Below are 24,337 nucleotides of genomic sequence, written 5' to 3' on the forward strand. Positions count from 1 at the left end.
CTCTAAGCTTTGGAGTTCCCCGGGGGCTCAATTCTTGGTTTTCTTTTCTCTACCAGTTGTCAAGGTGTTGTCATCCAGTTCTATAGTTTTAAATAACACATTTATTTAATGACCCCCCCCCCCACCAAGCTTACAGTGATAGCCCTGTTTAACCTTCTCCCATGCTCTAGACTCCCATTTATGTACACTACTTCCTCAATGTCTCTGTTAGTATGTTTCATAGGCATCTCAAACTGAATTCTCAAACTTTCTCACATGGCTTGATTTACTGTCAGCCTTTCCCCATCAAAATAGAATTATATGAAATTCTTATTGCTCTGTTGTGGAGAAACTGCAGGTTGTTCATCCAATACTGATTTTCTTTTCATTTCCTAATGACATATCACCTAAATTATTTGGCATAGTAATTTATCCAGCTTAATAAGCTACATTTCCAAGCTGCCCTGAAATTAGGTATAGTTAAATAACTGAATTTTTGGTAAATTTTACTCAGAAGGTCTCTAGGAAGGGCTCCAAAAAGGAAGACAAAACATCTGGAGAAAATAACTTTGGGTTTTCCTTTTTCCTGGAATACAGACGTGATGGCTAGAGCTCTAGCAGCAACCATGTAGGACTATGAGGTACTTTCGTGGTTGAAAATCATATTCCATTTTGGGTAGCAGAAGCACAGAAAGATCTTGAGACTTATTGTGGAGCTTCTAGGTATTCCACATACTGTCTGCCTTTGCATTTCTTCTCTTTGAGAGAAAAATTAACTTCTGTCTCAATGTAAGCCATCATTAATCTGGATTTTCTGCTATAGATAGCTGAATCTATACATCAGGGAATTTGTAAATCTATAAATCAGTGAATATAACATAGTCTCATCCATTGAAGCAAGGATGAAAATGTAATGTGAATGCTACAGATAACACCAACGACTTAGAAGTACATTTTTAGAGGACATATTTTGGGCAATGGAAAATGCTTCTCAGTGGTATCCCCAAAGCCAATTCCTCTTTGAAAAGGAACCAAACCATTTCACTTCAATGAAGTACACCAAATAACTGGCCAGACTATGTGACCTTAAGGTGCTTTTGTTTCTTTGAAATAATGAGGGTTTTCAAAAACACATTCACATGCCTAATTTAGGACACCATGATTCATGGAAGACATTATTAGTTTTCCAGCTTGATAAGGGGACTATTGGTTGCCATGAAACAGTAGGCTTAATTTAATTAAGGAAAAGGTCATTATAATTTTTGCCTCTGATATCAAAACTTTTCTACCTCTTTTTCCTTATACAAATGAATAAATGTTGAATATTTAAAGAGTACAAAAATTAATTCTCTAGAAATTATTTCTGTTAAGCATCTGTGAATTTGGGACAATAAAATGCAGGCAGCTTTCTACCATACATCACTTTCTTGCAAGATATTCATCAGGACGTCTACCTGTCTACCTACCTACCTACCTTCCTACCTACCCATAAGTCTCCAAAGAACAGAAGTGCCTCTTCTTTAATTCATGTTTCATCACATAAAGTTGTTTGATTTTGAACTTTCTATATTTTCTTTTAGAGTTATTTTAGGAAAGAAGCCAAGTTAAATTTATTGAGATTTTTCTAGTATGAAAATGATATAAAATTTGGGTATCTTCAGATGAGAACATAAGCTGTGTGTTATTAACTTCAAGTACATATTGGAGATTGCTCTTCTAACCAAGAATACACAATATCACTCAACAAGGAGATAAGGGAATAATTGCCATGTGTGGGGAACTAAGGTCACTAAAAGGTCACATTAATCATTCATTTTGGTCCCCAGGAACATTTTGTTATAGAAGCAAATATAGTCCCTTGGAGAAGTGATGCTCACTAATCTTTAATGCCAAGCAGAATGTCTTGTACAGAGCAGGTATCAGTTATTAAGTGAACATACCAACACAGGGAGTTGGTGAGGCAGTTTGTCATCTTGGGATGCAGGAATGAGGCAGTGGAGACTTTGCCTGCTGAGTGCCATGCTGTGTGCATTATAGATTTTGCCTGCCCTTATTTCCCAGGAAAAGGTGAGATGTCTTCCTCTGGGCCCCCTCAATACCTTAGGGGTAACCTATTATACCCTTCATCTCTCTACCTGTGTCTCCCAGTAGGTCATGAGATCCTTAGAAGGATTGTCCTTAATTTCCATGGGCTCTGTCCCCAGTCTAGTGCCTGGTTCACACTGGGTATTGATGAATAAACATATTAGAGAATAAATGAATGGATAAATGAATAAAATTCTCACTGGCATGAGGTGGGAAAGGGGATTGAATGTGACCCAGAGATCTGCTTCAGTTTAAGTTCTAGGATGCCTGAGTGATGAGGGAGAAAGGGATAGGGCTCTGAGGGCAAGGACAAACTACAAATACCATGATTCTGTCCAGTGTTTGAGAGTAAGTACACTGTTTTAAAGGAAAATTTTTTATGGGTAAAATGTCCAAGTAGGGGAAGATGTTTTACTCAGCAGCTCATTACTGTTCATCTCATGATGCTTTCCTTCTTAGTCTTCTTACTTCCTGTACTATGTCTAATTTAGGCTACCCCTGATCCTCATAACACCTTGGACAGCTACTGCAGTGACTCTAGAAGGGCAGGGTGATGTGACAATGGTCTGGCTTCAGATCCTACCTCATGACTTGCTACCTCTGAATCCCAGAGCAAATTCCTTAGCTTCTCTGAGTCTTAGTTTCCTCATCTAATAGAGTAAATTTTTGAGCCTTGGTTTTCTCATCTTTAGTATAATCTACCTTGTGTGATCATTATGAAGATTGGATGATTTATTGTGTAATGGACTAAAGCTCATAGCACTGCACTTGGTAGGTGGGGCACTCATCCATTATAGGTGTGCCCCCATCCTTTTATCTTTCTGCCAGCTGATGGGTCAGTCTTTACCATGTTCCTTGCCTGATTTATCCATGTTTACTGATTCTTTTGGGCCAAGTTCAAAGACCACCTTCTCCACAAACTCTCTTCCTTCCCCCACTTTTGAAAGAAATCTATCCTCCTTTGTAGTCTGTCATCTTCTGAATCCCTATGGTACTTACCACTTTCTTTCTGGTGCTTCAGTTATTGCTATGTTAGTTTTCTCTCTGTTTTAAAAGTTCTATGGAAGCAAATTGCCCACCCTTTAATTTTTTTTTAATTTTTTTTTTGACAGGCAGAGTGGACAGTGAGAGAGAGAGAGACAGAGAGAAAGGTCTTCCTTTGCCGTTGGTTCACCCTCCAATGGCCGCCGCGGCCAGCGCGCTGCGGCTGGCGCACCGCACTGATCTGATGGCAGGAGCCAGGTGCTTCTCCTGGTCTCCCATGGGGTGCAAGGCCCAAGGACTTGGGCCATCCTCCACTGCACTCCCTGGCCACAGCAGAGAGCTGGCCTGGAAGAGGGGCAACCAGGACAGAATCCGGAGCCCCGACCGGGACTAGAACCCGGTGTGCCGGCGCCGCAAGGTGGAGGATTAGCCTATTGAGCCGTGGCGTCGGCCAATTTTGTTTTTCCAAAGTACCTATCAGAATAACTCACATACAATAAGTGCTTAAATTAATGAACTGAATATGTGCAGGACAATTCTCTACATTTAGAAACTATCACTGAATTCCTCTTTGCATATAGGGTGGCCTAGGTGATACATTTTTCCATGTGGTCCACTTATAGGGCATGGGAGACAAAAGGCTTCATTGGAGCAGCTGACCTCATACAATGTCTAGAGAATTCCCTGGAAACAGTTGTGAATAATGACTAGTTACAAAGACAGTCACAATAAAGGCCTGCTCAGGGGCTAGTCACAAATGCCTAAAACTGTGAAGATGCTTAAATGGAAGAGAGTATTTTCCAAAGGCCAGCTGGCTCTCAGTTATTGCCAAAATGTCTTCATCTTATTATAATACCTGAATTTGCACAGCATGGAAGTGACAGGAATCACAGTTACTATTATTTTTCAGTGGGAGAGGAGAGGCCCTTGAGAATTTGAAGAAGTCATGTATGGTTGTTGCTGAGTTTGAGGTTACAGAGCTGCCTTTGAGTCATTGTGATGGAATCTCAGAATTAGATTTAAGCGAAATCTGGCTTGTCACGGAGGTGGCTGCCAAAGGATGTACCCCAAGTAGCTAAGTGAGGAAACCCTTTTCCAAACTATACCCAAGAGGTATTACTATGTGTTTAGAAGAATTTTTAGTTTCTCAGAGTCTCCTCTTTCATTTGCACAATGTTTGTACAATGTTTCCTCAAAAAGCTTCATGTGAGAAAGGGCTCCTTGATCAAGGAAGTCCAGGAAACACTGCATCCTCTTTCCTTCTTTATTTGATTTACTATTTGATGCAGAGCATAATTGTATGTTGAAGGTTCTAGAATGTCACATGATAAGCCTATTTAAGTTAATTCAGAGTATCTTCCTCTTATTTAACTGTGGAATCAAGAATCTCCCTTCCTCCCTCCCTTCCTTCCTTTCTCCTTCCTTCCTTCCTTCCTCTCTCTCTCTCTCTCTCTCTCTCTCTCTCTCTTTTTCTTTCTTTCTTTCTTTTTCTTTCTTTCCCTTCTTATTTTTTTTTCTGGTTGTTAAAAAATACCTAGTGGCATGACAGGAAACTAATATTTCACAGAACACACTTTTGAAATTCTGCCTTAGCTACTATTATCTATCATCATAAAGGAGATGAATTTTCATCTAAGAATGGGACACAAAAAGGATATGCATGAGGACACAGGAGAATCAAGGAAGGACAAAGAATGTTAAAGGTGACCCAGATACCATTTGACAGTATTGATAAGGGTCATCCATTCTTCCCATGCCAGGCATTATTTTGACTTTGCTTTCCTGCTTTGAAAGCCCAGTGGTTATCAAGGGAAATTTCAGATTGGGAGTAACAGTTTTGCTTCTTTGTGTGATCTTGAATTGTCTGGTGTGGGGAGGCAAGAGAAAGGGAGCACATGGACAGCAACATTTTCTCATACGGGTGTGAAAAGAGGAAGGAAAGGGAGAAAGGGAGATAACTGAGGTGAAAGGGAGACAAAAAGGGCAATGAGAAGTTAAGAGTGGAAGGCAAGGGATAGTAAGGAGAGAAAGTGAAAGATTGTGACAGGTCAGGTAGAAGCTATTAAACCCACCTGTCCAAACCAGTAGTAAAAGAACAGCTGGGACAGGAGCCTTCCTTAAACTGTGGATTGGGCCTTCTATCCCTGGGTAGTGGGATACTTATTCACCAGGGTAGCATTTTGCCCTGGGTTCTCTTGATGCCCAGGGGTATGCTTTCTCTCACATTGCTGTCAGGGCCCAGACTGAGATCCTATTAGTAGTTTGATGCTTTAGAAGACATCGCAGTGATTAAGTTAAAGCCCAGAGATAGCCACAGAGAAGGGCCCAGGTGTTTTGTAGACTCTGAAGTAGGGAGGGGCTGAGAAAGGGCTTCCTCTTACCCAGGACTGTGAAGGGATCCACTTCCTGCATGCAAAGCAACTGAGAGATTGTTGTCAAGGTAAAGCAATTTAGGAATACTGGAAGCTGAAAGCAAGATATGCAACACATTTGCAAGTTTTTCTCTCATGTTGAAGGACAAAATTAGTTAATTCCCCTACTAGGGTACCTTTTGATTTCTTGTCATTATCATTGTAAAAATCATAAAAAACCCCAAAATGTTTTCATAATTTACAAATATTATGTATTATTTAAAAGATGGAGGCATGTGCGGGGTAAAACACAAGATAGGGCATTCAGACTACTCCCTTTAAAAGAATTTTAAGTTGCTGTTCCATGGCGAACATAATTTAGAAGTGTGATTCTGCCTGTGTCAAGGCTGTGCTCTGGGGTAGTGCCTGGGATTCATTAATTCATTTAAAAATAAATCTCCAGTCAGTAAAAATGGTTGAAGATGGGAACACCAATGCAGACAATTCTATCGGCAGAAATGGTGGCCCCAGCTTCAGAATAATGCTAAGTCTGGGCCTGAGGACATGAACCTACAGCCCTCTGCATCAAAGGCAGTCTTGTTTTGGGTGTAAGAGTTACTTCATATATCTCATTCTTTTGCATAAGTCAGAGAATCATCAGAATATATATTTCCCTCTGAAATAAGAACCTATCAAAAGAGAGTTGGATGGATGTTTCTGTATGTTGTGAGCACATAGAGGAAATAATGCTAAAGCAGTGGATCATTTGTGTTTACATTGCTGACACCATTTCTCTGAGTTGTTGCACAGTTGAGATGGTTTGGATTGTTTGAATGGAATCACATGATTACCCGTGGTATTGCATGTCCAATTCCAAATAAACACAATAGCAAAATCTAGACAAAAATGCAGAAAAAAACAACAAATCACACGATGTCACTGAAGTCATGCAAGGAGAAAGAAGATTTAAAAAATGGGCAAGCAACAGACACCATAAATGAAAAAAAGCCAATGCATACAATTCTAAAATCATTCTTACCTTCTTCAGTCATTGTGTCATAATATTTTAGTTTTCCATATGATCCAAGTTCTACAACATCACAGTAAAAGACACAAAGATAAGGAACGAGCTATAATGCAAGAACTTTGTTTTTACACATTCTTAATTAATCAGATTCAGAGTTATACTGTCAAATTTTGCAATCCTAACTATATGGAGATGTGCAAACATGGGCCATGTGGCAGACAGCTTTCACAGCCCATTTTCAGAAATCACTTAAAATATATTATTCTGCTGGGGGTAGGATATGCCCTGCATTGCAGAATAGGACAGTTATTTTAACATCTGATGAGACAGAATATTTGGCTAGGTGAACTTCACCCCAGGTCCAGCCTAGCCATATCATTTTTGTAGACATGCCATTCCAAGAGAGTGGGATTGAGCAAGAACAGTATCCATGACCATGGAAGCTTGCAAACATGGGGTTCTTTGCCATGGAAAGCAGTCCCAGAAGTTCATTTCACAGCTTTTCTCCAGCAGAATCCCTTCCTAGAGAATAAAAAAGGCTACCTGGAAAAATCCAAAATGAAAAATCAAATTCAAAACTTCCTTTTCGCCTATCTTATATTTGATACAGAAACCACTGGAAACCATGTGTGCAGCATGTTAAGAAGAGCTGTCAATGATGTAGAGTGCTCTGGGAGCAAGATGGAGGCATATTCCCAGGGAAGACCACCAAGTTCAAACATGTGACAACGTAGTCACAGTTCTTAGATCAAGGAATTAAACAGAAGGGGTAGGGGGAGGATGGACAGCTCCTCCTCTGAGTGCAGATCACCAAGGGACTGTGTTGTAAGAGAAACCGGATACTGCTGGTACAAAATGAGCTGTTCTGAGTCAGCTGGTGGGAGTGGCAGCTGGGGTCGGGGAAGAGAGGAGGTGGGATGCGCCATTTCTGTTTTTTTTTTTTTTTTAAAATAGACACTTTCATTCTTGTTCATCTGAAAATTCCAGATTGTTTTAAGCAACATTGTGAGCAGGTTAAAAATATTTTCCTTGGTCGTAACAACACTTCCAATAAACTTCAAGAAATTAATTAGACTCAAGAGATATTCCTGTGATTCTGCAGAATATTTCCATGACCCATTAACTTGGGTGGCTTCTGGGAATCTACATATGAATCACCTTATAATTGATGTGTTTGTGTACAAGATGAAGAATCCAGCTTAACACGCAATATTAAATATTCTTGAATTTTATGTTTATATTATACATTCTCTATACGTTCTTCTTCTACATGTCTAAATTTTTTCCTAAAGCTATTTTAATGCACCAATACAAAATTATGCCTTGGGGAGAAAAATCATCTCATTGTTCTGTTTCTACAAAAACCTGGCTATCAAGGCTTTTGTTAGCTATGTTACAAAAAAGGCAGGTGCTTCAGTAAGAAACTGAATTTTGTATAAATAATTATAAATTTTTTATAACTTCTTGGGATTGCTTTCAGTGTAACATATTTTTTCTGGTATTTTAAGAGTAGGAGTCTATTATATATATGACATTGTATAAGTTTGAAATTCTTAAATGATCTAAATACTTTCATAAATACTGAACACATGTTCATTATGGATTCCCACATAATATGTATATTTGCATATACATGTGTGTATGTTTGTGTGTAGTCTTGCAAAAAGTTGATGAATTGTATCCACCAACAAAGTTTTTGTAGCTTTTTTTCCATCCCTAAGGTTAAGCAGTGGGATAAATAGTTGGCATTCTCTGTTTATTCAGGAAACAAAACATGAATGGCTCTATGTTTGCAAAGTTGGATATAAACCATATTCTACTGGTGAAGACATATAATTGCACTTTTATGGACCTGTCTTTTTAGATGCAAAGTTCTCTATATGTACACACCTGTTTCACGTATCAATCCCAAACTATCAATCATCTGCTTGTGGCAGATGATAGTATTCTTAACCTCATCTCTTGCAAAACCAGGTATAAATAAATACAATCATATGGTGTAATTTTCACTTTATTTTTACATAGAATTGGAGACATTCATGTCTCACAAAACTCACACATTCTTGCCACTGTTGCAATGTCTAGGTTATTTCCTTGAGTGGTAAATGAGATAGAGGGATAAGAACTGGTCAGAGCAAACCAAAAATGAGGCTAGCAATAATTGCATTAGAGTTGAATGACAGTAGATATGTGACTACTTGAAACACAGTGAGGAAGGGGCAGAAGGAAACAATGTTTGTCCAAGCAAAGGAACCATACTTGCAGCTTACTAAAGAAAAGGCAGAAAAGGATGGAGAAGGAAACCAGCCTGTTAGAGTATGGTCTTTAACATGGACAGTGATGGGATGGTAAGACATGACCTCAACAGCAACATCCCAAGGGAAGTGGAGCAGCATTTCCAAGAGCCAGGCAGCCCTCTTCCCTGAATTAGGTTGTCAGGGACAGGAAGGTGACATGCAGCTAGGACAAACACAACATGCATGCTGAAGCCAGAGCTCATCACACACCTGGCTGGTGTCCACAGCCCATGGTTGTCTGATGGAAAGTGACCTTAGTCACTATATGTTGATAGCTTATGGCAAAGGCCAGATTGGCTGAGAAGGCCTTGGAAGTATAAGTGAAAACTCACCTGCAGGGAACATGGTTTCCAATCAGCACACTCAACCATAATGAATAACCAAAGCACCTTTAACATAATTGGATTAGGATTCACACTGAGCCTAATCCAAGCTGTGTTTCTTTGGCATAGGAGGGAGGTCTAGAAGTGGTATTTAATACCATCTAGCAGTGTCCATTCATTCTGTCACCTGAGCAAGAGGCAGCCAGAGTTGGAAGAGGGATGCATCACTCGGAAATGAATAACATTCTGGGCACCACCTGGTGCCTCTTCTGTATACATAACATTTCTCTAATGAAGCCACATAGACTAAAAACAAATTGGAGAACCCAGTGGTGGTGTTGAGATGAACCTGTAATCCAGTCATGAATGTCTCCTAACATGGTGACCACAGCACCGAAGCCCTTAGATTTCTAGGGGGATTGAACCTTTCATCATTTCTCTGTTCTCTTTCTTCTAGTAATCTTCAAAGAATCTGTGAATAAGAACTAGTGTTTGAGCTCCTAATTTCTACCTGTCTTGAGACACTTCTCTTTCCAAGATTGCTTTTCTCAGCTTTACTTTTTAAGTTGTTGACATTCTCAACCCTTTGCCCACAAATCCCTGAGGTGAAAACAGCATATTTGAGGCCTGAAACTTCTGATGTTTAAAACAGAAAGCCAATAGAAGCATCTGTGCTGATTTCATTTTATTAGAATGAAAAATAGAAGTAGAGAAATCAATGAAAACAAACATTTATTATTTAAGTATTAGCTGGTAGGGAAAATAATGATTTTTTTTCAGAGACAGTTTTATTTTTAGTATTGTTTTAATGTATGTGGATACCTAAAAATTAAAGCTTTCTCAACACTGACACTAGTTTCTTGGTAAAGTTTTGTAATACCTATAAGTGTCTGTGAATATTGGGTTGTACCCTACGTACAGAAAGATTATTTTCAGTAATGAATGAAAGTTAAGTATATGGGCTTTGAAGTCAGGGGCATAGATTTGGGCCCATGATTTGCCACTTATTAACTGTGTGACTTTGAGCAAGTTGCTTTACCTCTGTGAGCCATGTATTCTCATTTGTGAAAGGACAGGTTAATTGTGTGTTCCTATAAGGCATTAATGAAGGGTAGGTGAGATAATGATACATACTAAGGAATCAATAATAAGAAATTATCATTATTACAAGCATCACAAAGAAGAATAAAGGAAAACCCATGAGATATGGAGCAGGGCATATAGAGAACTTGCTATTTAATACACACTTGTTAATTTGAACCCTACTCATAGAGGTTTTGTTTTTGTTTTTGTTTTTGACAGGCAGAGTGCACAGTGAGAGAGAGACAGAGAGAAAGGTCTTCCTTTGCCATTGGTTTACCCTCCAATGGCCGCCGCGGCTGGAGCACTGCGGCCAGCGCACCGCACTGATCCGAAGGCAGGATCCAGGTGCTTCTTCTGGTCTCCCATGCAGGTGCAGGGCCCAAGGACTTGGGCCATCCTCCACTGCACTCCCGGGCCACAGCAGAGAGCTGTCCTGGAAGAGGGGCAACCGGGACAGAATCTGGCGCCCCGACTGGGACTAGAACCCAGTGTGCCGGCACCGCATGCGGAGGATTAGCCTATTGAGCCGTGGTGTCGGCCCCTACTCATAGAGGTTTTAAACAGCATCTGGCAAAAAGATATTCTGCCTTACTCTGAGGCTAGCATTTTAAAAACATGCTTCATCAATCCTGCTCTTTCACTCATATGTATAGGCGATGAAAACACTGAAGAACCATGAGAGAAGGATGTAAAAAGTGAACCTTTAATTCACCTCTTAACAGCATTCCAGCATGGAACCTAGATTGCCATCCCTTCTAATATTTGTAGCCTATGTCTCTGACCAGGCTGCCTATCTGCTGGTGATAGAATACTCTTCATCTTTAGATTACTGGCAGAACTTAGAGCTATGATTTCCTCATATCACATGCTCTCCTAGCATTTATTAAATAAAGTATACAAATGCATGGCTTCCAGATGACATTGAGCTCAGAATGCTTTGGTTCATTGCACTTCCCTGGATTTTCTGAAGTCAGGAAGGCTGGCACTGATATCAGGGGCTTCTCCGTTGTTGATATCATAACATCATCATCTGGATTAAGTGCTTCTGAGTAACAAAGAACAGACAGCTAAACCAAAACTTCACTCAACTGTGTATGAGCTGGGTAACCCTCTCTGAGTTTTAGTATCTCCTTCTATACGATGAGGATAATAGCAATACCTGTGCTCAGGAGGGACTATTAAATAAGACACATCTATAAAGTATTTTTCATTAGGAGGCTTCAGACATCTTTATTAATTGGTACCCCTCTTCATCATCTGCCAAAACTCCACCATAAACATCTAACTCAACACAGCATAAGAGAGATCCTATTCAAATTCTGTCTTTGTAGCTGGGTATCAATTTATGCTTGACATGGACAAGTCAACAAAACCCTCTACATGTCTCTCTTCAAAAACAAAGTTGTCAAAAGGAAAACTTTTAGTCTGGTAAAGGCTTTCTTGATCATGTTTTGCATTGCTAATATTTTAGCCCAAAGGTAAGGTATTATTTATTTAAGTAATCTGTGAGTTTATTTTTATTTTGTTTGAAATTTATAAATGGATAATATGAGGGTTGAGTATTTGCAATTTTCCATACCACTCCCTTAAACTCTATACTTAATTTGTAGATCTATACATGTTTTATGTTTCTTGCAGGGCATCTGGATTAAAATAGCATCACTATCTTTTTTTTTTTGCCTCCTTATAGGACAACATTTTTCAAAATAAACATGAATTCTGAGCTAAAAGATGTCTCCAAATACAGCCCAACTTTAAGCTTTTCATTTGATTTCATCTCAGGAAAGGCTGCATGGATTACCAAAATTAATAGCTTTGCAGTAAAAGGCTTTCTTGGGTCATTATTCTCTCATATCAAATGTTCATGCCAATGCAAGTAACTTATTGTAACTTAAAAGAAAAACAGTCTTAAGAGATAGAGGTTAAATGAGGAAACAACCACGAATCTTCACTTCTTACTCAAGTCAGAAGGAAAGGAATATTTTAACCTTCAAATTCTAAATCTCACTCAAAAAAGCTTTCAAAGTACTGACTCATTGCAGAAGCTCTGCTTAACATTCTGTGAGGGATTGATGTTTGCATGTTAAATTTCCCTATCAGGATCTTAAATGTGTACACGTTTGCCTGGGGACAGCTGTACTCAACATGTGGTATGTATATATGTCATACACGAGGTGTTAACAGAGATGATTTTTGCCTATGGAATTCTTTTTAATCCAGATCTTCTAAATCTATGCTAATGAGGGCTTCTTTCTCTTCTATGAGATTAAAACTTTTTGGGTTTTTGAAAACAAGGCAAGAACTTTGCAAATGAAAATCAAGGACTGAATTTGCAGGTAATCGCTATGGATCCAGTGAGTTCCAAATTTGTGAGTTGGCAACTCAGTTCCCAGTGGAAGGGTGTTGGGAGGTGGGATCTACTGCAAGATGTTTGAGTCATGAAGGCTTGGATTTATGAATGGATCATTGACACAATTAAAGGGGCTTATGGGAGGGAACCCTCTTTTGTACTCCTCTGCAGTGGGAGCGACAATGCCAAGATGTGGCATTCAAGATGCCATCTTGAAATTGGAAACCAAGTTCTTAGCAGATACCAAACATACTGGTCCCTTGATCTTGGACTTCCCAGTCTCAGGAATTGTAAGAAATAAATTGCTGTTCTTTATAAATCACCAGTCTTAGTATTCTATTATAGCATCACAAAATGGACTAAGATAGTAATACTCTATCAGCTATTGAATTTCAAGTAGGATTTATGTACACACACACAAAACTACCTCTTAGAAAGTTACTATCTGACTTTCATACTCTCTGAATCCATTCACTTCATGAAATCCTCATTCTCCCTTTCAAGTTTACTGCAAACCCAGACACAGCGGCCTGTTATTGCTACCATTTTTGTCTCCTCAGACTCCAATGTACTTCCTCCTTGTTTATGTATAGCTACTGACACTATTCTGAGGCTCCCGCATCCAAGAAATACTGATGACACATTTTTGGCCAAACCAAGAGTTATAAAGATGTCTGGCATCCAGCCCAGTTCTGGAGCATAGTAGGTATTCTGACAATGCACAGTGAACTACAGAGGTCAGACATGGAAGTGTGAAGTAAGCTGGGGAAAACAATAGAAACTGATGAGGATTATGGAAAATTAGACAGAGTATGCTGATAAAGGGGTAGCAGCCACTCAGTTTCAGTGTTGCCTCCATGAGGGAATGCAGGAAGGCATGATGTTGACAGATTTTCTGATTGTTTATTGGTAGCCACAAATCTGGATTTGTAGATCAAATCCAATTCTTAAGTGTTGCCAACTAATTCCAAATTAAAAATAACAATAGTGGGATATATTTGGCTCATCAACTTGTACACTTTGTTTTAAAATTGGATTGCTTAGTCCAATTTTCTTACAAATATTAGTCTAATAAATGAATGAATGGGACCAACCAGGCTAATGGTACTGAAAGGAGTCCTTGCCCTTCTTCAGAATGTCAAGGACTCTGGCCCACTCCTTTGTCTCTCTTGAAGCTTACATCACTAATGTGGTGGAAGCACTATGGTCTGCTCATGTCTGGCTTAGAATCAGACTCATCACTTCAGTGTCCTCTGAGTCCATCATGGTGTAGATATTATCAAACAAATAATTGTGATGGTCCCATGAAAAATCCCCTCTTTGTGCATATTCCTGCCCAGCCAACTCTGCCATTACATTAATCTGCCAAGAGATTAATTTTTTGGGGGGGTAGGGGAGTTTGTTTTCATTTTTATTTAGAGGAGGAATGAAAGTTGTCTATTAAGTATAACTGTTCCCAATTACAGGGAAATATCTGAATTATGTAAAATATGGTGAAAGGTGCTGGAAGGAAAGTTAGGATCACAGAAGGAATTGCCAATATAATTATGTGGGAATTATCATCCTTGAACAGTGAACAATAATGTGTGGTCATTATTGTGGATCATCCAGATGGCTCATAATAAAATGTCCAAGTGAGTCCTCAGATACTGTGACTTATGAATTTGTCACCTAATTTGCAGCCTCGCTCCTCTGTGGTGTTGCTTAGCAATATCAGTGGTTACTGATTTCTGTCCTGTGAGGGGCTGACTCAAGCCATATTTCACCATATTTTACATGATCTGGATGATCAGACTGGAAAAACAGGACCTTAATATGCTTTTCTGCTGCTTTACTTTTGAGGTTATTTGAGGAAGGAGAGCGTATAGGATGGAATAGCAGGCTTCTGGACAGGATTTTAAAAAAAAGATGGTGAGAAACCTAAGAGAGCAGAACCAACCCAAAACTGGTTAAAAACATTTCCCACCTGTACAAAGAATACAAATATTTCATGTTCTCACTTACATGTGGAAGTTCAGAATTTGATCTTGAAGAAGTAGAGAGTAGAATAATGGTTAGCAAAGTTTGGGAGGGGTGTGAGGGAGGGAGAAGTGGAAAGTGGATTGTTAATGGGCACAGGGGTACAGTTGGATAGAAGAAATAGTTTCTAATGTCCTATAATATCATAGTAAAACTGTGGTTGACAACTATTAACTGAAAGTTTCAAAGTAGCTAATAGAATTTTTAATATTCCCAACACAAAGAAATGATTATGTATGGGGTACTACATATGTCAGTTAACCTGATTTGTTCATGCCACACTATCCCAGAAATATGCATAATTACTATGTGTCAAAAAATTTCCTGCCTTTAAAAGCATCTTTTAAATTCTGTAATTAGAAACCTTGGGGCTGGAGTTGGAGCAAAGCAGGTAAAGCTGCCACCTGCAATACCAGCATCCCATATGGGCACTGGTTTCAGTCCCGTTGCTCCATTTCCAATCGAGCTGCCTGCTAATGTGCCTATGAGAGCAGTGGGAAGATGGCACAAGTGCGTGGGCTCCTGCACCCACATGATAGACCTAGAAGAAGTCCCTGGTTTCTGGCTTCTGCCTGGCCCAGCCCTGGCCATTGTGGCCACTAGGGAGTGAACCAGTGGATGGAAGATCTCTCTCTCTTTTTCTCTCTCTGTAACTCTGCCTTTCAATTAAATAAAATAAACTTTAAAAACCATCAATAACAGTCTTAAACACTGATATTTAGAGTATTTTTTTTTTTCTTTTCCCCAAAGTCAAGGAGAAAAGCAAGTGATAACATAGTATGATGGCTACATGTACAGTTTGGTGCCTTGCAAATCTTGACTTGACCATGAGGTCTGCCTCTTATTAGTGATGTGACCTCAGGAAAGTTAATTAATCTCTTTGATACTTAGTTTCCACACTTAAGTAAAAGGGAACAATAATAGTTGCCTTGAAGGATGTGGAATGAGGATTACAGGTATTTAACATGTAACTGACATGTAATAGTTACCAAATATATGGCAGCAATATGACTTTAAAGCATCACCTGGTTTTCCTCCAATTAATCAGAAGCTCCTGTGGATAGCATTATTCTGATCTTCACAAGATCAGTGAACTTGGTATCCAGGGGGCTTAGCACTATGACTCAGAACAAGGAGATCTTGTAGCACAGCCTAGGTGTTGGAGTCCATAGATGTGGATTCTGGTCTACTTTACTTTTTACTTGGTGTGTGTCTTTGTAATAAGATACTCAGCTGTCCAAAGCCTCAGTGTTCTCATCTGTAAAATGGTGTTGGAAGGAACTTTGATACCTGAAACTTTGGAAGAACTCATATATGTGGGAACCATCATTCTATGACTGGATCAAAATCCAGTGAGCAATGAAGTATCTAGACCAACACAATCAAAATGAAGGGACATATCAGGATTAGAACTTTGTTCTAAAATTTCTTTACACAGTTTATATTGGAGAAGAAATAGGTAAAAGAATAATGGCAAAAATAAAAAAAAGGAACTTGCACGTGGAGACACAGCACATGGGGCTGGTGTTGTGGCATAGTGGGTAAAACCTGTACAGGTGCTGGTTCGAGTCCCGGCTGCTCCACTTCCAATGCAGCTCCCTGCTAATGCACCTGGGAAGGCAGGGAAGATGGCCCCAGTGCTTGGGCCCCTGCACCCATGTGGGAGATGTGGTTGAAGCTTCTGGCTTCAACCTGGCCCAGCCCTGGCCATTGGGTCCAGTTGGGGAGTGAATCAGTGGATGGAAGATCTTTCTCTCTCTCTCTCTGCCTGTCCTCTCTGTAACTCTTTCAAATTAAATAAATCTTAAAAAAAAAAAAAAAAAGACACCGCACACCCTGGAGGCCGCTCGTGGTTCCCTGCCACGTGGGCCTTTCCAACGTGGCAGTTTCATCAAAACAACACTTACCTAGAAAAGCCAGCAAGACGACCTCCAGGGAGTACCATGCGCACCCCCTAGCCACACTCTGCACAAGAAACCAGGGACCCGGCCAGCGGCAGGGAGCTGGACCGGAAGTGGAGCAGCCGGGACTCGAACTGGTGCCCATGGGGGATGCAGGTATTGCCGGCTTTGCCACAGCGCCGGACCCCGCCCCGGTAACTTCTTTTCCCTGTTGCTTCAGATGACAAAAAGTGCACGGTGGTTTTTTGTTCTCTCACGTGCATCGCAGTCGAATGGAACACACCAATGAAATCTAAAAACGGCCTACTTAGTGCCCTTCTTTGTCTCTTAACAGTTTTTTTGTTAAAGTCTGTTTTGTCTGATATTAGGATGGGTATACCAGCTCTTTTTTGGTTTCTGCTGGCATGGAATCTTTTCCCACCCTTTCACTTTTAGTCTTTGAGTATCTTTGTTGTTGAGATGTGTTTCTTATAGGCAGCAAATAGATGGGTTTTGTTTTTTAATCCATTCAGCCAGTCTGTGTCTTTTAACTGGAGAGCTGTGGCCATTTACATTCAAGGTGACTATTGATAAGTGATGACTTTGCCCTGCCATCTTTCCAAAAATACTCCTATTTTTTACTTTGGATTTCCTTTGTACTTTTACTGGAAGATTTTCTTCCTTTACCTTCTTTCTTAGTGATAACCATGTTTCTGTGTGCAGCACATCCTTAAGCATCTTTTGCAAGGATGGATAGGTGGTAACAAATCCTTTCAATTTCTGTTTGTTATGGAAGGTCTTTATTTTTCACCTTCATTCATATATGATAGCTTTGCAGGGTACAGTATTCTGGGTTGACAGTTTTTTTTTTCTCTTAAGACTTGGAATATATCTCGCCATTCTCTCCTAACCTGTAAGGTTTCTGATGAAAAGTCAGCTGTGAGTCTAATTGGAGATCCTCTGAATGTAATCTAGCGTTTCTCTCATGCACACTTTAGAATCTTTTCTTTATATTTTATTGTGGAGAGTTGATTACAATGTGTAATGGCAGAATGTAGAAAATCTTGCTAAGCATTTTTTAAAAATGCTGATTATGTGTCATAATATTTTGGATAACTAAGTTAGGTAAATATATTTTTATTGTTTTTAAAGAACATAATAATTGTATATATTTATGGGGTACAGTGTGATTTCAGTCCATGTATACATTGTATGATGATCAGGTCAGGGTAATTGGTGTATCCCTCATTTCAAACATTTATCATTTTTTCATGTGTTAGAAATATTTAAGATCCTCCATGGTAGATATGTTGAAGTACATAATGGCTCTCAGCAATAGTTACTCTACTGTGCTATAATTAAAATATATTGTTGAATTAAAAAAAAAAAAAAAAAAAAGAATAATGGCAAAAATAAATTATGACACACCAAAGAGGATCATTAATGTCAACATTCTTTTGTAATTTATCAATAAGTACATGGAGACTTGATATTATTTCAAGGATGCACAACTTATGGGAAAGGATAATATAAGTGTCTTTAAGTTTTGGATTTCAAAAGGAGATCTCAAGAGAGACTCCAGCTAAATAGGGAAATAGTGTTGTCAGGTGGTTAAGAGAGTGAGTTCAAAACTGAATTTGCATCAGTTACTCCCAAGTGTTATTGAGCAAATTATGTAACTACTCTAACCTTCAATATCCTTACATATAAAATAGCTATTCTAAGCATTCATAATAGGATATCAATCTATGTAAAATGCTTAACATAGAGTCTGGCACCCAGTAAGTATTCAATATGTAAGTTTCTCCTGTTGTTGTCATCATCCTTGCTTTCATGTGAATCAATTCAGAGCTCTAGCTAAATACTCAACATTTTCTATGGTCTCTTTTTTCAGCTGGAGTTTCAAGGGAGAAAGTAATATTGTTAAAAAAAAAGTAAAAGTATGGTTTGAATAGCCAAGAAAATAGAATGTTTGAGAACATTTCTGCAACATTTGGAATGTATTTCTTAATTCAGAAAACCTTATTGAGTTCTACTAATAGCAAATTTCCTGTCAAATTATCCCTTATTGTAGGTGATATGATACTATACATAGGAAAACCAAAAGACTGCACACTAAGAGATTATTGGAACTCATATGAGAGTTTGGCAAAGTTGTAGGATATAAAATCAACACACAAAAATCAGCAGCATTTGTATACACAAACAATGCCATGGCTGCGAAAGAACTTGTAAGATCAGTCCTGTTCACAATAGGTACAAAAAATTTAAATGCCTTGGGATAAATTTAACCAAGGATGTAAAAGATCTCTACAATAAAAATTATAAAACTTTAAGGAAAGAAATAGAAGACACATACACACAAAAGAAAAAAAATCTTCCATGTTTATGAATTGAAAGAATTAATATCATAAAGATGTTCATGCCACCCAAAGCAATTTATACATTCAGTTTGATCCCTAACCAAAATACCAAAGATGTTGTTCTCAGATCTGGTATTAAATGTGACTAAGATCCAAAGCTGCCAAACTTTGGCAACTTTGGGAGGGTAGGCTACGGTAATGATGATGCTTTCATAAGCCACACCCACAATTCAACTCTTCACAAATCTCTATTAAGAGTAACCCTAAATATTCTCAATTCTGTATATTGTGCTCCATTCCCACTGCCCCTACTTAGTCTGATGGCTCATGTAGGCTACTGCAGTAGTCTTATTTGAACTTTCATTTCTTAATTTTTCATAGCATCTGTCCATTTTCAGTACCTTTCACCCATCTTTTATACTGTTATCAGGATAATCTTTTCAAAACTCAAAATGAAAATTCAATACCTCTAAATCCACAAAACTTTTTGTGATGCAATTCTGTATGTTTCCTAATTTATTTACTTCTCCAGAGCCCAGTTTAGAGGTTCTCTCTTCCAGAAACATTCCCGAGTGCCCTCATTCCTAGAGTTCTGTCCCTCCTCTGTGTCTGTTCCAAGCATATACTTGTTGTACTCACACATGTGCCTTAACCTATTTGTTTTCTAATCTTCAGGGCAAGGAATCATAGTACTCATTTTGTCAATCCCAGCACTCTGTAGGTGTTCAACAAAAGCTGCGGGATTGAATTAAATCTCTAAAGTGCTCTGTTCATCTTTTCAGCCTTGTTGCCTTGGGTACTGTTGTCTATGACTCTAACCATTTTAGTCTTCTTACTCCACAGGTTAAACTATCTTGTCTTCAATATCTCTGTAGGGAGAAAGCCTATGAAGGGAAAATGCATGTGGTCTCCACTGCCGGAATTCCTTTCTTTGCTTCTGTAAAGTAGGGGGATTTGCATCATGTAAAAGAGCCATCAGGAGAATTCTCAGCATACAAAAGAGAAAATGGTGGTCCTGTCTTGGAAAGGGAGATGGGAAACACTGGTGCAAATAATGGATGCTGCATGTTGGCTAAAGAACAACTTGGATGTACTCCTAGATCCCATCTTGAGGCCTGGCTGGATTCAGTGACTTCTGCCAGGCAGAAGCTGATCCAGCCACTCGGTCAGCACAGCCAAGTTTTTACACTCTGGTGCATGAGGCATCAAATAATATTAGAAAAAGATGCAAGGAAAGTGTCCTAGGGGAGGTGAGGAGAAATAATAAAATGAAAAAATTAAAACTCCAGCCATCCAAGGGAAGAACAAAAGGCAAGGCATAAGAGACAAGATGAAGAAGGCAACAGAATTTGAAAACAGAGTGAAATTAATGGAAAAAAAACTGAAAGAAAGTAAATTAATGCTTCCATTGTGGAAATAATTTAAAATAAAAAGTATTTTATGATTATATATTTTATATGACAGAATTGTCCAGCATGTCATTTTACTGAATCCTTACCACAATGGATATGATCACCCCCAAATTATAAAGAATTTAAAGGCTTGATTTTAAGTAGAGTGTTCACATAATCCTCTACATTTCATCATTTTATCTGATTTATATGTAAATTCCCTTACCAATACTTCTATTAAAATAATAAGCTGTGTAAGCAGGACTATATAAATGAGTTTAAAATCCATGAAAAGATTTTAATGAAGGAGTATAAGATTTAGATTATATTTCACAAGTAGTCAGGTTTACACCTTTAATTAAATAGCAAATGCTGCATTGAAAAGATCTGATGATATAGGGGAGGTTGGGTATATCATTACCTTCTAACCCCCAAGTATTCAAATGGTGGCCTAAGGATGTTTCAGCAGGATTAAAAAATAATACATTCATTGCTTTTCTAGATTTCCATATGTTGGGAAGAGGAATTTTTTTCTATTTTAGTCTGCCAAACATCTTGAAGCTACTGATCCCAGATGAAATACAACGTTTTGGAGGGAAATGAAGTATAATGTCACATGGTTTCCTTCTCATTGTACGAATGTCAGGAGAAGTTCAAAAAAAACAGGAATGACAATTATACAGCTCCAAGATAATTTTTGCTCATCTAGAAGCTAACTAAAAACTAGCAAATTAATTTTCATGTTATATAATAGATATGTACACCAGCACCCCCAAAATTGGCACATGGCAAATAGGCTTCTTTTTTAAGAGAAAACATAGAAGAGATAATTCAGTGACTTACTACTGACCCACTGAAAGCTATGTCAAATTTTATGGCTGTAAGAAAACAATAACAGATGAAAGGCATTTAAATGGCAAATGCCTACAAAGAACGTAAATGTAGAAGACATTGTTCTAGATACTCTATAAACAGAATTCCATTGAATATGTGCCACCACCCTAAGGAATAGATACTATCATCTTCCCTATCTTACAAAAGAGAAAGCTGCCTTCTTCAAAATTTAACTTGCTCCAGGTCACACAGCTAATAAGTGGAGGAGTTAGGATTCATACCGAAGTGGCTGGTTCCTTTGTGTGTCTGCTCAATAAGGAATCACCTGATTATTCCTCCCAAGAATCTGATGAGAAGAGGCCAGCCTACATATACTACACCAGATGAGGGTGAGAGGGCATATCTAAATGGGACTCTTGAAATTCAAGAATCATCTTTTCACGTTTTATTATAAACGGGCATTGAGCAGATGGGATATTGTCTCAAGAACTAGGAAAAAATCTGCAACTTTTTCCAGATAGTATCCTTTCATGACCTATTGTACCATTTATGGAAATGTACAAAAATAACGGGATAAAAGTTTTAGAAATGGTAGGGGAGAATTTTCAGTATAAATAGTTTTCTGAAATGAGATCAATTCACCATGGACCTATATACCGCCAGTGACAGTTTTCAATCCTGTCAATGATAGCTGTTTAGGCGTAAAGGCTCAAGAGTTAAAGCAAAGTGACATTCACTGTTGATGTTTTGGCATTATGAGCTGCCACACTGAGAAGTAGTCACTTCGCTGACTACAACCGCATTTCTAAAAGTCGAGTCCCACCACAGCATTTAAGTTTGTCTTTAGGAAGTTAGCTAGTCTGGGGGTAAACACTGGCTAACATTCCCACCAAAACTTGCTTACAGAATGTGTTTTGTGAATGAATGAGTAAATGCACACACACAACACAGTAACAACAAAGCAATCTGATGTAGACCTAAAATGTATATGTAAAAACAGTGCCATTTGACTATTCACAAATGTGTGTGTGCATGCACATATGTATGGTACAGGATGATTTGAGCTCTGAGACTTATAAAGGATAGCTTGGTGTGGGAATTGTTTTTTTTATTATTTTTATTTTTATTTATTTATTTATTTTTTATTTGACAGGTAGAGTTATAGACAGTGAGAGAGAGAGAGAGACAGAGAGAAAGGTCTTCCTTCTGTTGGTTCACTCCCCAAATGGCCACCACGACCATGTGCCGATCCGAAGCCAGAAGCCAGGTGCTTCCTCCCAGTCTCCAATGTGGGTGCAGGGGCCCAAGTGCTTGGGCCATCCTCTACTGCCTTCCTGGGCCACAGCAGAGAGCTGGACTGGAAGAGGAGCAACCGGGACTGGAACTTGGTGCTCATATGGGATGCCAGCGCAGCAGGCGGAGGATTAACCAAGTGAGCCACGGCGCCTGCCCCGGGAACTGTTTTTAACAGTGGGGTGAAGAGGCCACATTTGGTGGATCTGATGATGTGAGGTCAGGAGAGAAATAGACCCTTAGAGCCATTTAAGGGTTATTATTTAAAATATAATCAGTCCCAGGGGTGAATGAGCACCACAATGCAAATCCTAGATGGAATAGCTAACTAGGAGGAATTTTCACCAGGACTGTGAGGAGGCAGACGTGCCAGCAGGCGGTTAGGTCAGGTCCTTGCTGGAATGAGAAAAGGGGAAGTCCCTCTAAGGGTGGGCAAGATGCTTGTTTCTGCTGAGATGCTGCCTTTAGCGGACAAAACAACAATCTCACACCTCTGAGTTTCTAGTTATCATGAGAATAGAAAGTTACCTTTCCCCATCCTTCTATTTTGGTGTCTTAAAATGAGCGGGCTAGACAGGATTACAGTTCCGGCCCTCTGATGGGATTTGTCCCCACCCTCTGGCTGATTGTTAGCCACTATTCTGTTCAATTTCTTGGGTCTTCCCCTCTTGGAGCCCCCCTCCTCAATGCTGCGGCAGGAGGTTTCTGACTTAAATAAATCTTGCTTTGCTCACTGTCCTGTTTGCGTGCATTTTTTTCTAGGGAAGACCAGAACTGAGGTCTCCTGCTTCATTGGCATTTCCAGAGCAAACTGTCTTACTATTGAATGCAAGTCATTCAAGGTGTACTCTGTTAAGTGAGGCCCTGCTATTAAACAGAGTGTCTTTGGCTTAAATGCCTTTCATTTGGGAGAAAGCACCTTTGAATGCTCTCACATCACAGATGATATTTATATAGCAATATACGTTTTGCATGGGCAACTTTGATAAAATGAAAGTATCTTTTCACCTTCAGTGATTGCCCTCATTCTCGAGTCTCCCATGTAATCGTATCTGGGACAGCTGCCTTTTATCTCTGGGAACCTTGAGTCTTCCCTTCTGAAGAAGCTCTCTTTTGAGCCTGAGTTCCAGAGAACAAAGATGAACCTGTAACTGTATGGACGCTTCATTGTCTTTTTCCATCTTCATGCTAAATTTAAACTCAAATGCCATCAAAATCAATTTTGATACCTTTATGGCTTTCACTTCAAAGCAAATCTTGAGAGACAGAAGGGGAAAAGAGAGAGGGAGAGAAGAGGAGAGCAGAAGAGAGGGAACCATTCCAATATGAAGAAGCATTTATTTCAGTAAGGTAATTCACATTCCTTTAAGCCCCAAATGATATTTATTTGTAATGTGTACACACAAACTCAAAGAGGTTCAATTTCAACTATTGTTGATGTTCAAATATGGGAATAATGTTTTACTAGTCCCTAAAGAGTGGAGCTATTTGACTTGTCCTATGTTTGCTCTGTGAGAGGCATTAACAGCATGCCCTCCTCTATCCAGGGATTTAAACTACTGTCATCTTATTAAACTATGGCCAGCAGATTGGATTTTATTCTTCTCCTGTGAAGATTTTCACTCCTGTTGCCTATTCACTTATCAAGCTGAGTTTGCACACAAACATCTTTCTTGCTAATTTCAACTGATGTACAACTTGGGACAGAAAGAAAGGTTATAATACTGCTTTTCAGGGACACTCTCTCCACATTTTGAATGAAATAGGCAGAAAATGAATTTCTTTTGGGATCAAATGAAAAATTTATGAAAGCTCATTTTGAAGCCTTTTTTTAAAAATAGAAGCTGGGAGAAAATAACAAGCTCTCATGTTTGGTGAGAAAAAAATAAAACCCAGAAAGCAAGTGAAAGTTTAATCTTATTGTCAGCTCCAAGCTCACATTCAATGTATATGTTACAGATTTGGAATGACTTTAGGGAGAAATGAGACATATGGCTCTGCATACAGGGATGGGCATGTGTGGCTCTAGATGCGAGTCCTGTGTAGGTGGAAAGCATTCCAGGTTTGAAGTCAAGTTT

General features: G+C 39.0%; 1 protein-coding gene across 6 annotated transcripts in view; it reads right to left on the bottom strand.

Moving 5' to 3' along the window:
• Nucleotides 1-24,337, bottom strand: part of SLC24A2 (solute carrier family 24 member 2) — a 271,498-nt gene that overhangs the window by 77,416 nt on the left and 169,745 nt on the right. For 3 of the 6 annotated variants that reach the window (XM_002708076.6, XM_051845181.3, XM_089317700.1), the window contains one exon: nt 6,439-6,489. The exons of the other annotated variants lie outside the window; for them this stretch is intronic. In XM_002708076.6, coding sequence (XP_002708122.1) covers nt 6,439-6,489 — 51 coding nt within the window. The remainder of the gene's footprint in view (nt 1-6,438; nt 6,490-24,337) is intronic. 6 annotated transcript variants of the gene reach the window in all.

The sequence above is a fragment of the Oryctolagus cuniculus genome, chromosome 1 (assembly GCF_051225735.1).
Source record: "Oryctolagus cuniculus isolate XC-2025 breed Fujian yellow rabbit chromosome 1, ASM5122573v1, whole genome shotgun sequence".
Classification (NCBI taxonomy): domain Eukaryota; kingdom Metazoa; phylum Chordata; class Mammalia; order Lagomorpha; family Leporidae; genus Oryctolagus; species Oryctolagus cuniculus.